General features: G+C 38.3%; 1 protein-coding gene across 3 annotated transcripts in view; it reads left to right on the top strand.

The window, feature by feature from the left end:
* Nucleotides 1-13090, top strand: part of LOC124306855 (LIM domain only protein 3-like) — a 104788-nt gene extending 91698 nt beyond the window's left edge. For all 3 annotated transcript variants that reach the window (XM_046767951.1, XM_046767950.1, XM_046767949.1), the window contains exon 6: nucleotides 12332-13090. In XM_046767951.1, the coding sequence (XP_046623907.1) occupies nucleotides 12332-12487 (156 nt within the window). In that variant the 3' untranslated portion in view covers nucleotides 12488-13090. The remainder of the gene's footprint in view (nucleotides 1-12331) is intronic.
* The last annotated feature ends 6521 nt before the right edge of the window (nucleotides 13091-19611 follow it).

The following is a 19611-nucleotide window of genomic DNA, read 5'->3' as shown; positions in this document are numbered from 1 at the left end:
CTATGCCTGCCCTATAAGGCATCGGCAGCTCTTGTATGAGTGGGATATCGCATGTCCTTATTAATTAAGCTCTCCGCTCCTCTCCTTGGCCTCCGAGGCTTCGTCGCATACCTTAACGATCCGGAGCCACCTTCCTTGATGCCCACCTGCCCCTTGTACCTCGGCAGAATTCAATTCGGACGAGTTATAAGACTTTCGAGTGATCCTTGTTACCGAGACTTGGGATCCTGGTTAAATTCGCCGACCCGGCACCTCGGTTTGGCTTTTCAGATTAAATCGACGACTGCTTCTGGATTCTTCGGTTTTTCAATTTTGTTTTTACTCTTGTTTAAAGCTCAAATGAAAAAGGATCGAACTTTTTAATGACCATATAATTTGTACTGTTTCCTGCTTTACGGTCACCGAAGTATAATTTTGAAGAAAATTAGAAAAGAGGTGTTACGTTAGAAGATTCAGTGATGAAAAGTTGTCGAAAAAAATTTAACCACCAAAGAGAAAGACGCTTTCTGCTAGATCATCACGACACGCGATGGTTAAGATAATGAGAAAAAATCCATAACTTTAAATCTGTATTTCCGATCCGCGTTTTCAAAAACATTCGTAGAAAAATGTCGAGAAAGTTGTTGATCGATTGTTCTAAATGCAAAGATCAATCCGGGTAGAAAACAAGATCGACGAGAAATTGGAGCGATTTCGATGCATCGATTTTGCGACAGCAGCTTGAACGCTAAGGCCGATGATTATCCTAAAGCAACAGCGTTGTATGAAAACAATATACACACTGCGGAACGCTGAGTTATCTTGGACCGTCTTAATCCTGTGCCTATCTTAGCGAAATCTCCGCAGGTAGAAGATACATCTTAAGCCAGGTCCGAATATCACGTAACGAATTTGCCTACCAAAATATTGACGGTGTGAAGCAGTTCTGCTTGCGGCAGAAATTACAGGCGAAAGCGATATAATATTGCTCGTTTATTTTATACCCGCATAATAACAAAAGCGATTAAGCCTTTTTCTGTTTTCGTTGTCGGAGAAGTAAATGAAATTGCAAAGTTAGTTAAATCCACGCGTAAGATGATTTCGAGAATGATATTTAAATTTGAAACGAAAGCTTGGGAAATAACGTAACACAAAAACTATACGTATGAATTAAACAAAGAACTTTTGAACTTGCTTTCTAACGCAAAAAAATTGTCAATCGCGTCTCTCACCTCATCTAATACGAGTTTTTTCAAACTCGGGGCTAAAAAAAATCGTAGAGTATTTTGTAAAAAATCAAAGTGGAGATAAATTAGTCTTCTTTGAAACGCCGCTTGGGAAATTATATGACCTTTATTTTTGAGTCCGCCATCTAACCTTTAGTGCGGCAAGTAATTTCAACCCAAGCTTTTGGCCGGCAGTGTATGTGGGTGAAAATCATGAAATAACGTGTGTGGAATAAGAAATCCTCGGATATCTTGACGATGGTATCGGCTTGGTAAGGTGCACTACTTATAATATGCAAATTCCCCTCACTCGTTACCCCTTCGCTACACCCTCGTCGCGTTCTCCAGGGGTTCGTAGACCCGCCAAGCGACTCTATTCAAACTCTCTCTCTCTCTCTCTCTCTCTCTCTCTCTCTCTCTCTCGAGTTGGTACAGGATCAGCCGGGGTGGATGTAAGTTACACACAAGGAATATAGGTATTCGCGTTATAATATACATGCCATAGTTTTGTGTACACTCGGTTTAATTAATATTAGCCAAATTAGTTGCTCCAACTGGATATAATTAAAACACTCGAAACACGGAAGTATCAATTCATATAATAAATTCTTTTCCTTTCTCAATCCGCACGATATGCGAATCGATTCGTATTTTTTACTATCCCTGACTCATGTTTTTTAATCGCAATTAGACGTCAAGCTTTATCGTACACGATTCTCAAAATAATTTTTCTCGACATACGATGCTCAATATGTATAATATATAATAAAAGAATTAAAAAACATTATAACAATGTAAACAAGATGACTTCCTCGACGTTTTCCAGAAATATAAAGCTGTCATTAATTTTTTCACTCAGCCATACGTTCAACTCATTATCATCAATTGTTATTCGGCAAGCGTAGTGACCATGGTTCCGTAATGTTCTGAAAACATGCGTCAATACACTGCAAAATATTAATATTTTTTAGTAAAACAAATGTTAACGTACAAAGTATACATGTTCGAATAGTACCTTTGATTTCTTCCTTGTTTCAAACTTCGTAATTAGTCGTTTTTTTTTTTTTTTTTTTATAGGAAATCATTCACATCGTTTTGTACAAGATGATATAAAAGCATTTTTCCCCGGAAAGGCAGACGCTTTTTCGCCTTTTGTCAACGACGTCATTTAGTTACGATGCACTATTCGGTACAATGGCTATAATCAATCAGTACTTAAGACCACCAGGAGCTACAGGTGACGGGGATGACAAGAGAGTCAATCAATTATCGGCGCAGATAATAACGGGGGGTGTAATGACATCGTTCAAAGCGTAGGGAAGTATAAAGGTATAATGAGGTGTCACCTGATACCCGAACACAATTAAATCTTCGTGATAAATTCGACGCGAACCGCGACGTTCTTTTCGTCGAGAAAATCACGCCGTGCCTTATACCGAGTGCGTTGCCCTTCTCTTATCGAGCAGGGCCTGAACGATGTTGTAATTACATTCTTGGAAAACGTTTCTGCTGAAAGCTTTCTCGGGTGACAATGTACAACAACTCCCGTCTCTTACGTACAGCTTTGAATATAACTGGATATTGATAGCTTTACATGTTTCGCACTCCCGATGCAATAACCAACGTGTACGTTGGTGCGTAATATATATTTTCCGATAATGTCGAAGGAGTACAAAGGAATTGGCTGTTGGATAATTTGCACAACGGGTATTTCAAGCTTCGCGGTTTAACGTCCTTCAGACATCTTTGGCGATTCGATTGTCTCCGGTTGGCGCGTGTTCGTGACGTTGTTACAAAGGAGTTACCTCTGTCTCTCTGCCAACTGTCTCGCCATCAGCCTTGATAACGAGATTATATAGAAATATTTTAGCATGTTTCCATACTTGTCGAAAATAATTGTCAAAAAGCATGGGAGAATTTTACTGTAAGTTTGATTTTTTAAATGATGCAAAGAAATATGTCGAATGTGAGGATTTTGATTAGGTATCGAAGTGACTGTAAAATAAAAGATTTTGTAATTGTAGAAGCAAAACGCTTTCCAATGTCCAATCACTGGACAAAAATATGCGGGCAATTTAGATCGACAATCCGCTTCAACCAACGGCGCAAACTTTAAGAAAAGGATTTTTGACAGTATTTTATCCACCTAATCTGAAATCGGAAGACACGATCGGTGACGTACTGTCCGATCTTCGGTAAGGTAACGAGAGAAAAATCGTCGAAAGATGAAAAAGGAATAACCGCGTATATAACGGATCGAGCTTGAAACCAAACGCCGCGAAGGAAATGCAAAGTACTTGCGATCCTCGAGCCCCATTTTTCCTTTCGAAGACGTCTTGAAGCGCGCCGGGGGTGAAAATAAGAATGAGATAAGAAGGGAAGAACCGTTGAGGATCTTAAAAACCACGGAACCAGATGCTCGGGGTATTCGAGCTCAGCCGAAGCTTGCAGTCACCTTCGGAGTAAGGCGGTAAAGAAAGCTCGCGCCGTCTTAAGCGGAATCTAGGAGGGTGAGGGAGGCCTCCGTTGGATGGGGTAGTTTTTCTGATTGCCTGGGAACGGACAGCTGTCTCAATCTTCGGCTGCTCGGCTAGCTGCCGCGGCGATGCTGATTGTAAACGACGTCTCTTGTTGCCAGCCGACCGAGCGTGCCGAAACGGAAGTGGAAACACGTCGATCGGTTGATGAGACGACGATTTCTTAGAATGAGCGAAGGGGCACGGACAAGGGGGGGGGATTGTCGTAATCGCGCGTTATTGGAACGACGGAGAGGAGAAGCTTCCTGGTTGTTATATATTGCCAGAAAACGAGCTTGCGAAGTACAGAGACATTTGACGGGGGTTGGTTGGTTGATCGAAAGTCTGTACTTTTCATTAGTTTTGTCAACGGACAATCGCACATTGAGTGTGTATGTAAATAATGATATATTGCTGACCTACGATCGAGGATGTGTTTAAGAATAGAAAGTATCGGAATTATAAGCAAAAGCTCACAAGCTTGTCAGATATCGATACTTCGGTTCGAATCACTTAAAAATTGTTTAAAATCTAATATTTGTTTTGTTTCATTTCGCTCGACAACGGCTCGTTTTGTACAGAAGACTCTTTTCAGTAAGTACAGTCGTTCAGCATCGTTTAATATTAAATTTTAAAACGTTGCACGGATATTGATTACGATGAACGATTAATAGCAATAGTGAATGAGATACAGAAAACGTAAGAACGCGTTTCAGTGTCTTTGTAGAAAACAGTCTTCGGAATAAAATGAGTCATCGTATAAGATCAAAATCAAATGAATCTGCTAGAATTTCAAAAAAATTTTCAGCGGCAAGATTTTCGCGGTAATTTCAGTATTCTTATGTTTGAATTTAAAATAAATACTCAAATTGCGAGTATCTGGTAATAAAAATAATTTGAAAAAATTCGATTTTTGTACAAGCAAGATTTTCAACCGAATCGTATGCGATTCAAGTTACGAAGGTTTACGACTATACGGTATAATTCGATGTTTGAGAAGATGGTATAAAAAAAAAAGAAAAAAGAAAGAAAGAAAAAAAAAACCAACGAGCCAGGGAGAAAAGCATTATGAGGTGTTCAAAAATTAGCAGAAACTTTTATTCCGGTCTAATTTCACCCCTGGGACCTCGGGGAGGGTGGGCGAGGAGCCGGTGCGAGACGAAGAGAGTTCGAAACGATTATCTGAGTTTTAAAACAAACTCTCAAGTGTCTGCAAAGTCCTTCGCGAATCAGGGGTGGGGGCACCAAGCCGGGTGGTGAGTGCCGGGGGGCTGCCGGCAGATAATATGCTAATGCGACGCCCCAGAAACATGGGACTTTAAGGGGATCAATGTACGTCGTAAAGGCTTACGACTCTCCCGCTATATCGCACTGCGAATACTTAACAAATACAAGATATTTAAAGAATTCTTGCCGAGTCGGCGCTTGCCTTCTTTCGTTTCTTATTTTTTCTCCCTGTACGGTGAAGAATTGTTGTGAGAATCAAAATCGGTCGTATCGGGTATAAATAATCCAACGATTCTTTTTTTTGCAGAAATAAACATTCAGCCAGTTTTTTGACGATTTCATTCGGAATAAACAGAAATTTCACATCGTCTTCTCGTGTTCTTGTACAAAGATAAATAAATCAAAATTCAAACTATGTTACGAAGATTACTCAAGTTTGCGCTACCAATTGAAACTATGCGAATTTTAAGTATTGCGTAATTTGCCGCTATTTAACTGCTGATTAGTCGTGACAGTTATACGTTTGCCGTTTTTCAATTTATTTAAAAAATCAAAACCCACGCCAACTTTATAATAAATTAATATCGGTTACTCAACTCCAGCTAACTAGGGTCAGATTTTGCCGTTTATTAACCGTGACTCGAATCAATCGATTATTTGGTTTTTTTTTTTTTTCGAACAGCGCATTCGAAACAAAACTTTCGTATATTTCGGTACGCAGTCTTGACGGTGAAAAAGTTCTTCAATAATTTGTAGCTTCATTCAAAACATTTTTCAACTTCAGGTAAAAATATTCATCCATCTTTCACTAATTATATTAAACAGGTACTTGGTAATTTAGACAATGACAATAATTGACACTTTAATCACACGAATTGATTTTGCATCGCGTCGTTCGTGGAAGTAAAAAACAAAAACCGATTGTGAGGAAAAATAATCGAATATTTTTGATAATTCTTATAAAACGACGTTACTCGTAAGTCAAATATTCAATACATCATTTTTCAAATTGCCATTAAAAAAAAAATAGCGCAGAAGTTTTCAGGTTCGAAATATCCATTTCCGAAACGAAGCAGGCGCGTGAAATTAGGAAACGAATCGGGTTTTCCCCCGGACGCGATTACGGTCGATTTATTCAGAACATATTATAAGCCATCGGTGCATGACTGGGTTTAGCAGGACGCAATAACTGTTGGCGTAGGCTGCAGCACTCACACCGTGTTGAACGGGAATCGGGCATGGGAAAGCCCAGGTTGCGAGATTACGAGTTTAGTTGCGAAACAACTCCCTGCGCCAGCACGCCTCCGAGTTTTCTAACTATTATTATTACACTCGGTTCCTGGCGGCTCTCCGCGAGGAATTATAAGCTTTCGAGGGTAATTAATGAAGGCGGAAGGCTCCGTGGGATGATCAAATACGCCGATCATCGCGTCTCGACTTCCCTCCTTCTCGTCAAATTTAACGAAACGTGGCCGATCATTTAATTGTTCATCGACGCCTCGACGATGGCCGTGCCGAAGGTGTGAGCTTGCAAAACCCTCGATGTTGAAATATTTCACCGAGACTATAAAGATCTACACTGTAAACGATCTTCGACGTGACGATATTGCTATACTCGGACAAAAACTGACAACTGTATGATGGATCGACTGTAATTTTGGTCGGATTCATTTTCTAACGATAAAATATTTTGGATCCGTGCTTTTTCTTTTTATAAAGCAAAATATTTTTCTTAGTTTCTCTTGCTTTTCAATTATTTTCAACAATATTTTGAATAATTTACAATCACTGTTTCTGAACTGCGTCGAAAAATACTATAATCTCGAGCAGAGCGTTTCAAATATTTTTTAATAGGTGAATTATTTGCTAATCACTAATACGATCATTCATTATTATGCTCTGGAATGAGTTTGTCAAACTGAAGAGCAAAAAATCAGTTTCAAACAACGACGTTTCTTTTATTCTCTCGTCAAATGGATTAATTTCTTAACGTTTTCATGGAAATTTGAACGCGGTTTATAAGCTACTGAAATTTGAATCTTATCTCACATTATTTCAGCAGAGAAAAATTGATATAGTATACGACATGCGTAATCAAGAATATACTTTATTAATTTATTTATCGACGCGTCTACCGCGAAAAATTTCATAAATTATTGAACGACGATACAAACCCGAAAATAATTTTTTGACATTAAGAAAAAACTGCACCGTATTTCAAAGAAGGTGATACAAAAATTGATTTGTTTTTACCAAAATCGTGCTACTCTTATCTGATATCACAACTGGTTCGATTTCTCCACCCGTCGTTTAAAATTTCACAATACCTGAACTTTCAACTTTGAGAAATAATCATATTTTCTCTGCTTTCTCTTACCTACGCGTAGACCTACTTACTTGTATACTTAGATTTAGCCTACCTTTAACTAGTCTTAAGTTCTTTCTGTACCTTGCTGTTATCTTTGTCCAACATTGCTATGGATAATAATACATCATATTCTATTCTATATTCACAAACGAGGAGCAAACTCTTACGGAACAAGGACAACTAAAATAATCCGGATAATTGACGATCGGTCAAGAAACTTTTCTTCCCCCGGGTGAAATAATTCCTCAGATCAGAGTTATAGGTATCAGGGAAAATAACGAGACGGTATAATGCTTAATATTCTCTTCTCCGGGGTGCTAATTTTTGCCGTGAAGAAAAGCGGCCGGTGCTTTTAGCCCCGTTGGGCACCTGTTCAGTTCCCAGCCGCAGGAGATCAACAGACAAATGACACGCGATTCAGGAATCCCCAGCCCTCCCTCCCTCCCTCCCTCAGGAACCCTCGCACCCCCGGTTACAAACTACCCCCGCCCTCGCTAACCCCGAAGCTCGCGATTAATGTCTTACTCGTGCGCTCGCGGGCGCAAATCTCGCGAAAAATACCCTCAGTTTTTCTCCAACCACAGACCTCTTCGTGTATCGCGGTAATGACCTGAAGATGAACGTCTATTCCCGGTTACTTTTTCATCCGCGAGGCATTTCGTTGTATCGATGCAATTAACACGATTGGATGAATTTTTTGTTATCTCACCTATATATTTTTGAATTATTCGTTACTGACAAATCGTACTTTCGATTTTAGATACTAAGAATTCAGATTTGCCGCATGATAATTTTTTATTCCCAACAATATTCCAACAGTTTTTTTTAACGACACCTGTTTCACTGAATTTTTCTAGCTACTGTAACAAATGAAACTTTTCTCAGTGTGTCTGTCGTTGTTGTCTCTGTTATTACGCACTAATTGGAGACTGGAAATATTCATTTTGCAAATTGACGTGCAAAAGTAAACGGAGAACGTTAGTAATTTTGAAATGTTCACAAAAGTTTTCTTCAATTTACATCACTGCTGATTATTATCCAGACAAATCGAAAACGTAGGTTATGGGAATAATTTTGCCAACCCGTAGCTCGTGATGTCACAGATTTTAAATTTCACAGAAAAGTCGTTCTTCGCAGTTTGAGCTTTTCATACATTTTCCATCGTTATAAACGTTTAATTATCGACGGCAGCAGGTGAGTTCCTAAAATTCCGCATTCTTCAAATTCCGGAAGAGTAAAGTTACTGCAAAAATATGTTCAAGCTAAACGAAGAAGAAAAGGAGTTAACAAAAAGACGGTTCTTCGAATACCTTCTTGTTTCTAAATATAAAAAAGGTGTGTAGAAATACAGTTTAAAAAAAAAAAAGACAGAATAAAGATAAAATACGATAAATAAAAAATGAAAAGAAAGAAGAAAATAATAGGTCATACATATTTTGCGAACTTAAATTCCTGAATTGAAAACTCCCAGCTAGATTCAGGGAATGAGATACGGAATTAATTATTACCCAAGATAATTACCGGAGTATATAAGTGTGTAAGTGTGTAAGTGTACGTGTACAAACTACCGAGACGTGATACTCGTACTTCTTTGCATTAAAATCCCTGCCCAAGTCGAGTAATTAGCCCGTAAATAATAATTCTGATAAAAATGACTGAGTGTAAGAGACTTGAGAAAAAAGAAAGAGGAAGAAGCTTAATAACGCTTTGTAGCCGTTCCAGGAGTGTGCAACAGTCGCACCGAGGGTCTGTAAGAGCCCGACTTCGTCCTGCAGGAATGCCTAAATCTCCCGCTTGAGAAGCTCAACCCCTTTCGGTCGGCCCGCGGAACCAGAATAGGGCGCGTAATTAAGAAAGAAAGTCCAGGCGTCTCTCCCCCTAAATTAAGTCTATGACTTATTTCACTTTTATCTTCAATTGCCGGGCTGCTGAGAGCGGGCGCAGATTTATGGGAACACGTGGCAACCAGCAACACAAGTTGGTCCAAGCTAAAAACGAATCTCTCACCCTAGGAATTTTTCAACATTTTTCCAAGTAATTTTCTCCATTTTTTTGTTGGTTAAAAATTTCCACGACAATCTTGATTTCGAATTTCTTAAGAATTCCGTCGCTCTAATGTCAAATTGCAAGCTATTTTCAGATCCTTGTAACTCTGGCGCGATCATAGACGAATCTAAATGGTACGCAGTTTCATAAGCTCTCGGTAAATTTTTGCAAGTATGACAAACGAGCCAAACAGTTGAAACATAAACTGGTTTTACTTAAAAGAAAACAAGATTTGTAAACTGTATTTAGAAATTGTTTGAAATTGATGAAGAAAAAATTGATCATAAATTTTGAGTTTTACAACCAAAAATATCAGTTTTCAGAATATACTCTTGTTCCCTTCATTTTTGCGAGAAGAGTATATAATACAGAACCGGATTATTCGTCCAATACTTCTTAAATCGAGCAATTTAACTTTCAATCTGAAAAAATTTTTCCACGCAAAAGAATGATATCATTTCGAGAAAATTCATAACCCGTTCCTGAACAAATTGGAATATTATACGTATTGGACTAGTTTCAAGGTTTCGTCCACTTGCTACTATATTAATTTATTATATCAATAGATTAAAATTTTACTCAAGTCTTCAAAACTTCCCGTAGGTACATATTAGGGTTACAAAAAAAATATTCTCTCAAATTGGTCTACTTAACAAATATAGTTGTAACCATATGGCGAGGTTGAAGTTTCGAATTTGAAAAGTACCGAAAGTGCCTGATCATAAATTATTTTCTGGCAAAACTTACAGTAAAGAAATCAAGCTTTTAGAAATCAACAAAATTTCGACAATCCAAAACAAAAAAAAAGATCAAAGCGATGAAATTTCACCAAGCCAGAAATTTACAGAACAAAAAATTTTCTCACTTTCGTACTTTCGGAACTTTGACTTGTCCGAGTTACGATCTTTCGGCATTTAGTCCTTTCGAAATTTCGCCCTTTCGAAACTTTGAGCGTCGGCTTTCGGGCCGTTGAAATTTTTGCCGTTTCGTCAGAGTTCGATTTCTGTACTTTAAGTTTCACCAGGATAAGATCCAAAATTTAGCGCTTTCGGAACTTTTCAAATTCGGAACTTAAACCCCGCCCCCATTTCCTGCATCCGAGAATCTGCCTGCAATCCGATTCGAAACGGATCCACCGGCTGAGCAATATGCACAATTTAACACCCCGACGGTGCGACGGAATGCTAAGTGCCAATAAGAATGGCACGAAAGCCCGTCGAGCTTCCGTCGAAAGTTCCAAGTTTTCATCGGCTTTCCCAGCCTCCGAAGGATCTCGCGGCACATAAATATACCTTCGAGGGCAGGAGCGGCGGGTGTTTCGTTCTGCTCCGCTCGGCTCTCAGCCAGCAGCAGCAGCAGCTCTTAACTTACAACAGAGTTCAGTTTAGACACAACGAGTTCCCGGAGCTTTCGCTTTGTTTCCGAAGGGGTTGAATCGGGAATAGCCGAATTCGTTAGGCGGCCTAGCTGCACCTACCGTAATTCGAAACTCGCGTACATGCGAGAGCCGGGAACAGAACCGGCCAACTTACTTTCGCCGACTGAACCCGGGCAACAGTTTCGGGAATATTTCCATCCTGTTACAGGGGCGGTTATTGGGATAAGAACGGAAGTTGAGGGGGACGAACAGTGCGAGGAGCGGGGGCTCGGATTCTAATACCAATGAATAAAATATCAGCGAGTTTACTCGAATGCGAATTTACCTTCACGTTTTTTGCTTTTCTTTTTTTACCTTGGGTGTTTCTTTTTATTCGCAAAAAGCCATTCGCTTGGAAATGAAACGAATTGAAACGTTTGAAAATGTTCTAAGCGACTTTTGGTCATTAACGGATTTAATAGAGTCTGAGGATTCATCTAAGATGCTGAAAAGTAACCAAAGGATATGACGGAAATCGATAGAATATTGATAGACGGAAACCATATTTTGAAATTTATCGCTAGACTGACAACGATTTTTCTTTCCTGCTTGGTGAATAGAAGGTTGAAAAAACATAATCAGATTACAATGAAAAGAATTATTAGATTAGACGAACTTGGTAAGTTTTCTGATCATTTTTTATTTGATTATTCTACAAATATTGCAATCCCGATTCCAAGAGACTCAACAGAATTCCAAAAAGAGATGTAATTATTATAATACTGCGGTTATAATTGTAGAAAAAAATAATTAAATGTACGTAGTCGCAATATTAATGAAGAAAATCGATCTGAAACGATTTGCAATTTGCGATTTTGAAACATTGAAAAGACGGCATGAAATGCGCAAGCGATTTCGATGAAAATGAATGAAATATTCCAATATAATTACAATGCTTTTTAAATACTCTCAAAATTGAGAAAATCCTTTACAACCAAAATCGCAACGATCAATATGCAGATGTCCGTTACACCGGGTAAGACTTGGACGCCTTTATCTCTCCTGAACGAATAGCGACATCCTCGAAAATCGATCACATTCATACGTGCAAAGAAACCATTGTAGAGTTTGTAAGAAACGTGCCAGACGATCGACGATTTTTTCGGATCAACTAATCGACGCATCGTTTTTTTCTTTTTTTGAACTCAATTTCTACAAGGCTGTCTCTATACGTACTCGCATTAAAAAATCTCCGATACCCGATTTACGTAAGCAATAAAATTTCATTGAATCCACGCCAATTCTGCCTGCCGTCAATTTTTTACCGAATCTGTACGTTATTCTTTCATTGACTACAACAATCGTCAAACAGGTAAATATCAACTGAAAATTAACCAATCGTTCAAATGCGAATCAGCAAAAATTGACCACCTCAATTACCGTTCGGGGTCTCAAGATTTCGTCAACGGCATAAACTGGCGACAATCTTGATTCCCGTCTTATACATACGCGTACTCTTCGTTGTTAATTAATTAATAGGTATGTTATTTCACTCGTCGCACAGGCTTGGGAATATCAATATTGACCCACCCTTTTTTCCGTCTCGTTTCAGGGATGTCCGACCGTATCTGCGCAAAGGCAGACAAACGGGGATGTCGGCCACAACCATAACGGATATCCGGCACCCCCGACGACCTCTCACAGCGCTTTGAATCAGATGAACAGTTTGAACGGGATCAACGCCCCGCCGCAGTACGACGGAAAATGACAATCAAAATAGGCAAGGAGCTCGAAATATCGATCGAATTCTGTCGGTCTCGATGCTTATATCGCGAGCAAGAAACGACGGCCAAATGAAACTAAAATAATCGATTAATTAAAATTATTACCAAAGACGGTGGGAAATTTCTCGCACGTCGTCGCGCACGTGAAATTCATTCGTGCGGTAAACGGTGAATAGGAAAAATATCACCTGCGCGTAGATGAATTTAGTTACTATACCACCTGCGTAATGTCAGGAAATTTTAATATCGGTGTTGATTTATTTTCATTCTTTGTTTTATCGTTACATTTTTATTTCAAAATATTCGTAACTACACGACACAGTTTTGATTCATTAGAGCCTGAGTTTTAATTCGATCGAAGTAAAATTTTTTTGTCTCGCGTAAGTCAAGTTTCTTGTCAATCCTTACGACGCATTTACGTTACAGACTCGAATTAATAAATTCTCCGGGCATTGTTTGACCCGGTAAATTTTTTAAAGAAAGGATTTAGGTGCTCATTAGACGAATTAGAAATAAAAAATATGGAGATATCGATATTTATGTGGTGCATTATCGTTGTCGTTGTCTCGTTGTTATTAGTTTCTGAAAGAAAACTACTATAACAAAATTTTTACCACGATAAATAATCATTGCAATGATATTCGAAATTGATCTGATTTCAATTCGCGGTGACTAGATAAATGTCGCGAAAAAATAAGTCAGCAAAGGTGTTTAGGTTTAAAAAATTGGTGAGCGTAAGAATGGTAGGAATAAATGCGAAATCTGAAGGGGTTAAGTCTTTGGTTTCGGAAAGAAACAGCGCGACAGGAAATGGGATTTATTCGTTGTTGCAGGTTGCGGATGGGCTAGGTGAGCCCCAGAGAGTCATACGTTAGGGGTGACTTAGCATTGTTTCAACTTTGAATCTCCGCGAGCCGTGATTGATGCGTAAAACTTTCGTTTGCCTTATTTGTTAGTCAGATAACGAACCTGAGTTATGTCGAAAGTTTGAACACTTTTATCGTAAATGGGGATGTTTTATTTTCCTCCCCGGCTCGCTGCACCGAACCGTACGTTTTCCAGAATAAATTGCTTGCCCGACTCGCTCGCTCTGTGCTATCGAAAGATGATATTCAGTTGCATAATTGCTGGCTAGCTTCTGCGAAAGCCTTGATTTTTCAAATTAATTATTCACACAAGTATTCTATTCCTCTACTTGTTTCGAACGATCGTTATCGTCATTAATCAGACGTGCGTTAATTGAGTACACGTGAATGTTCCTAATTTAGAAAATTATCGCAATTTTCACGCATGATGAAATCGAGGAATCGTTCGTATTATATGAAGTCATATTTAATCAATTCGCTGATTTTTAATATAACGAATTAATGAAATGGATAAGTGAATACCTATATATTATAACGTCGATTGATATATTTCGTCGTGTAATTTATATATGAGTGTGTACATTACTTGCATAATAATATTTCAAAATGAGCATTCGTGTATGTATAAAAAATCGAATTACCGCATAAATATACATGTATAAATATTTGTGTAATATAACGCGATCGGTAATAAGTGGAACATATAAGATCTTTCAAAGAAATAAAAAATAATATGATGATAGTATTGATTGAATAATAAATAACAAATACGTAACGGAAATAAAATGTAAAATGTAATATGTAATATACATATACATATATATATAATAGTGTATATGCGTATAGTTCGTTTTGTAAATTTCTTTCATTATTTATTTACATAGAACGAATATTAATAAAAATGAATTACTATTTCGACGTTATAAGTTGAACATTAAAGCTGTTGTGTATATACTTCATTCATTCAACCCGCAATTTTGTAATTAGATGTATACCTAAACCCTACATGAGTATTTTTCCCTTTCCAATAAATCGTACGTAAAAAATAGACGAGGATTATAAAAAATTTGCAACGTTTTCTAAAAACTTTGAGAAACGTAAGAACAAATAACTTGTAATCAATTCTAAACGCTGCAAATATTTTTCTTCTTAACTTCTGGTTAATTTCTTCCAAGTTATGCAATGCTATTAGTTAAATTTTGTTTTTCGACGTCAACGTAGTAAAATCGATTCAACGAAACGCGAGTGAAATAAATATTTTTCCAAATAGTAAGCCGTTGAACGGTAAACAACGAAATCTGGAAAAAAAAAACAGTTCATTTCGTAAAATACAACCCTTTTCCTTCGGCAACCTGAAAAAGATAAACAGTTGTAATAATGAAAACAAGAATCATCCGGCGATGATCCAACATCGAGGAAGAATATGTTGCGAAGCAGAAACTCGGAGCGTGGGCGAATTGAGAAATGGCCATTTCTCAAAATTTCCTTTAAAATATTAAATCGGCAGCGTACGTGATTGGCCAACAAAATCTGGCCTTCCTCAATAATTTACCAATCATAGGGGGTCCTTTGTGTTTTATACGCCACGATTCGAATAAATCGCATTGTGTATTCAGAAGGGCGAAATTCAACTCTATTGGGGCGCGAATACTGGAAACTGCAGGCGTTCCTCCCACCACCACCACCACCACCCCCTTTCTCGCCACCCTTTTCCAACACCGTCGGCACTGTTACTCCGAGAGTAAAACTGACTCGCGAAGCAATCTAACCCGCGCGCACGAACTGATCGAGAATTTTCGCTGGATATTGCAAATTTATGATAATGCAGATCGGACGAGTCACCGGAATCCTCTACGCCTATTCGCTGTGTACACGTGATGAATTTTGACGTGAAACCTCCGACCCTTATCGTTATACAGTCTCGTTTCGTTTTTCCACCCCGATTACAAGGGACTTGTACAATTACTCCTCGATCGGCAATTAGACGTCGGGATTGCAGATGTGAACGCGGAGTGTTATTTATGAGTCCGATTAGCCTCGCCCAGGTCTCAACCATCGCCTCACCTTCCCTCGCGTGTATAATAATAAACGCATAATTGCTCCCCAATTACCACGCTTCTCAAACCTTCAGCTCCGTGTTTATACAAAACGAGGAGTCGAGTGTTTGCGATGCGAACTTCCAACAACCCGGGAATATGTGACGAATTCCTTCCACAGACGCGGAGGAGACAATGTCGAGGATATTTTTTTATTCGGAAGAGAAAATAGATTCGCGAGAGCTTTTTCGAAGTTACGTGAAAATTATTTTGAAATCAATCTACAGGTATTTATAATTTTACTCCGTTCTGTGAAACAAAATTTGAATTGCGATCGAATCGATCGCCTCCGTGTATGATAAAAATTTGTTAAATTCAAAAATCTGGCCTCGAAAAAATATGATTAAATCAATAGAATAAATCAACCGAGATATTGAAAGTTACTATCTATGAAAAATTAGGAGAATACAGCACTGAGAGAAATTTTTATTTCCGGTTACCGATCAGTCCTCGACTATTTTCATTTTTTACCTTTTTTAATTAATGAAAATTAGTTTTCTAGCTGTTACCGGGAAGTCTAGTATATGTTACTATTCTTTCTCGTTAGGATCACTGTTACTTTATTTTCTTGCAGCTGCTGCGAAAATTTAACGCTTGCGCAAGAATAAATTGACGTTAAAGCCTTGTTTAACTGAAAAAGTAGAGTAAGCCGAACAAACTGATTTTGCGTTGCAATTATTGAAAAAGGATCGACAATAACGCAAAATGATTACGTGTACCTCGTATTTCGTAATTCCAACAATATTTAAACAGTTTTTTCAACAATACCTGGTTAACTGAATTTTTCTAGTTACTGTAACAAATGAAATTTTTCTCAGTGAGCGTAACGTTAATTAGCCAAGTTAAAGAAGAAGAAAAAACGCACACAGACTACACAACATCGATATAGTGATAATATTGCTCCTTTCATACGGTAGAATAAGTATAGTATTATTAAAAACTTTGAACCTGGGAGAGAAGAGAACGCGTCGAGAATGGTGAGAAGGTTGAATTACCGAGAGAATGGACAATGGTCTGGTGTTGGAGAGAGGCAGAACGAGAAATAAAACGTGAAACGGAGAATGTGAAAAAAGCACACACAGAAGTAATTAATTGAAAAAGTGAAAATTGTTTTCATAAAATTAATTTCCTGAAATATGCGCCGACTGAAATAATATCCGAAAGCCTGATGCGTGTCTCTGGTGGTGACGAGTTGGGAGAAATTAAATAAAAATGCGAAACATTATAAATAAAGGTTATATTCGCGGATATATATATATATATATATATGTATAATATGTGCGCCGGCTGTTATAACGCGAAATGGTTTTGAAAGTTGGAGAATTTTTTCTCGTTTCATTTTCATAACTCTTATCGAGACGCTTATGTACTTTTCCTACCCCCGCCCCTTTTCATAACTCGCCCCGCACTGTTTGTTCTCACTTTTTTCACCCTCTCCGACCCCCTTTTCCTTGCCGCATTCCCGTTACGGGGCGTTGCAATGTGAGTAGGGAATAAAGCACCTCGAGCCTTGAGGAGAAAGTGTGATTGAAGCGGGCGTAAAATGATCGTTAAAGCAACAAAGGTTTCTTACGCTCGTCGCTTCATTACGAGAACTCAGCCAGTCGGTCACTCAGTCGGTTGGTTATTGCGAAAAATTAAGAAAATTCTTTCGCCTGCTTGGGCGTAATTATGTGCTGGCAACGAGAAAAAAAAAAAAAAAAAAAAAACGAGGCCAAATAACGAAACGAAATTTTGGACCTTTCTCGAATTTTCATTTAATCGAAGTGATCCGGCTATCGAGCGATACAATTATAACGAAAAAAAGATGAAACTCGGTGAAACTTTGAGTAATCGTAAGAAAGTGAAAAATTATGATATTTATACGATTGTTTTGCTGTAGATAAAAATGAAAGTAAGAAAAATATTGTCCTCGAAATGAGACAGACATTGCAGAAAAAGTAATTGGAGAATGCAGGGGTGTAGAGATGTTATTTTTTTTTTTTTTATATATCTGCCGAAGAATTGTTTTTGGATAAGATTATCGAACGAACCTTGAAAAGCTTTTATTTATTCCTATACATGTTTAAATAAGAAGAAGACAAGCATACCGATAAACGTGAAAGAATTTGAGGGTGAAGTTTAAGAATAATTGAGACGCATCGAGGGATGGATCGCGGGTTAAATGTCTTGTTAGAGGAAAATACGAGCTGTGTATACGGGATGTAATATAAAACTGGGAGAGAAAATTTCCTTGTTAATTAGAAAATTCCACAAGTCGCGGTTTCCGGGGGATGAGAAAAATTGTATAATATGAAAATAAAGTTTGAAATCCGTTGTTCCTGCAGCAGCCTTCTTCTTAAACGGGTTAAGCTTAATCCACACCCTCCGAGTTAAGCTGAGTGCTTGCTATAAGCTTTTTATTACGCTAAGTAAGTAAGTAAGTAAGTAAGCGAAGGCGCGCGAGCTTATTTCAAGGTGTGCGGATCGAGGCGCGAGGAGTGCCAACGATAATTAATACTAACGGTATATAGATGTGTATTTCAATCCTATTTTTCTTACGCCTCGTCACTTCGCTCGCGAGAAAAATTACGCCATTTTCCTTCTTCCGTTTAAGAAACGACGAAAATTCCAGTTGGAAATTTAACTTTGCCATTCGTTTCGTCATTTTATCATCTCGTGTCAAAAATAGCCTACATACTCGGACTTATCGTGCTGACGAACAAAAATTTCAATCTCTCGTACAATCTGTAAGCAATCCCAATGAATATTCATGACTGGATTACCGCGTAATTTCTCTCTCTTTCTCTCTCTCTCACCCCCCCCCCCCGCCGTTTTTGTTTGTTCTTGGCGCAAGCTATCGAATAACGTGAAACGAATTGAAAAATAAATAATAAGCAAATAAATAAAACGAAAATAAGCATGGAACAAAAAGTGTGTTTAAAATTAAACGTTAAATTGCCAACAAAAAGTTTCAAATCACGACTCGATGCTAAAAACTTTTATCGCTCTCCCAAGCACGACGAAATTATACGCGGGACAAAACACGTTGACAAAAACTCCCTCCGGCAATTTTAAATGACGTTAATTAAAAAGGCCACTCTTTAGATCTACGGTATAGGGTAATAGTGAAAAATAAAAAAAAAAAATAAAAAATACTGACGTAATTGTGTTTAAAGTGGAAAAATTTCAAACAGGCATCTCTGCGAGAATATATTAAGACTGTGATTTTGACTCGTTTGAAAATATGCTTGGCGATTCTGAGATTCTGTTTAAAACTTGTGTAAAATTATCTTGCGATCGTTGCAATTATCGACAACACTCGGAAGAAGTTTGATAATTACTTACTGCAAAAACTTTTCAGAAAAACGATCAACCATCCTACATCTCGGTACGTGATTATTTTCCATCACATCCCAAATCCTCTGAATATAATTGAAAAATCTCTGATTTGAAGGCGTTTGAATATCGTCGAAGTCGAAAAAAATTTTTTACGACGTAAACAATATCTGGCAAATAAAATTCTCCAAAAAGAAACGAATATCCCGATTTATTTTCACGTCCAAGAATCGCCCGGCTCGAACGGCAATTTCTGTGTCTCGAAATCTTGCCGGCTGGCTATCCACCCTTGAAGAAGGGACTTTTGAGGATATTCTCGAGTATACGTACATACGTATACGGACGTATGTAAGCATCGGCGCGAAGTAGCCAAGATATGCAGGCATACGCGACGCGACATATCCAAAGACGATTCAAAAGCATGCCAACTATCTTTCATTTCACTTTGTCCGGCTTTGTGCCCAGCAGCACTCTTGTAGAGGATTCTGCAGAAACGCCATAGACACGTTCCAATTCGCATTTCAGGTACGGCGCAAGGTGAACAAGTGTTGTCAACTATGACCGGAGGATTCGAGCTCGGATCGGTGCCTCGGAGGACTCGGAGAAAATCGTGGCAACGTTTACGCGATTCGATAAGGATCCACCGATTCGCGAGTGCATGTTTTCAGGCTCAAAGCCGGTCGAGGAGCCCGATTATCAAGCTTTCGCCAATTTCGCAACGCCAGATGTTTATCCACCATGAATAACGCGCACTGTCCGTCGGACAACGCGAGGTCCACTTCTTTGACGCGAAATTTCAAATATTTCAATTTCACTTTATTTGTCAGA

This window comes from Neodiprion virginianus, chromosome 6 (assembly GCF_021901495.1).
Source record: "Neodiprion virginianus isolate iyNeoVirg1 chromosome 6, iyNeoVirg1.1, whole genome shotgun sequence".
NCBI classification, from domain to species: domain Eukaryota; kingdom Metazoa; phylum Arthropoda; class Insecta; order Hymenoptera; family Diprionidae; genus Neodiprion; species Neodiprion virginianus.
Note: the sequence above shows the minus strand (reverse complement) of the source record. Positions and strands in the feature narration are given on the sequence as shown.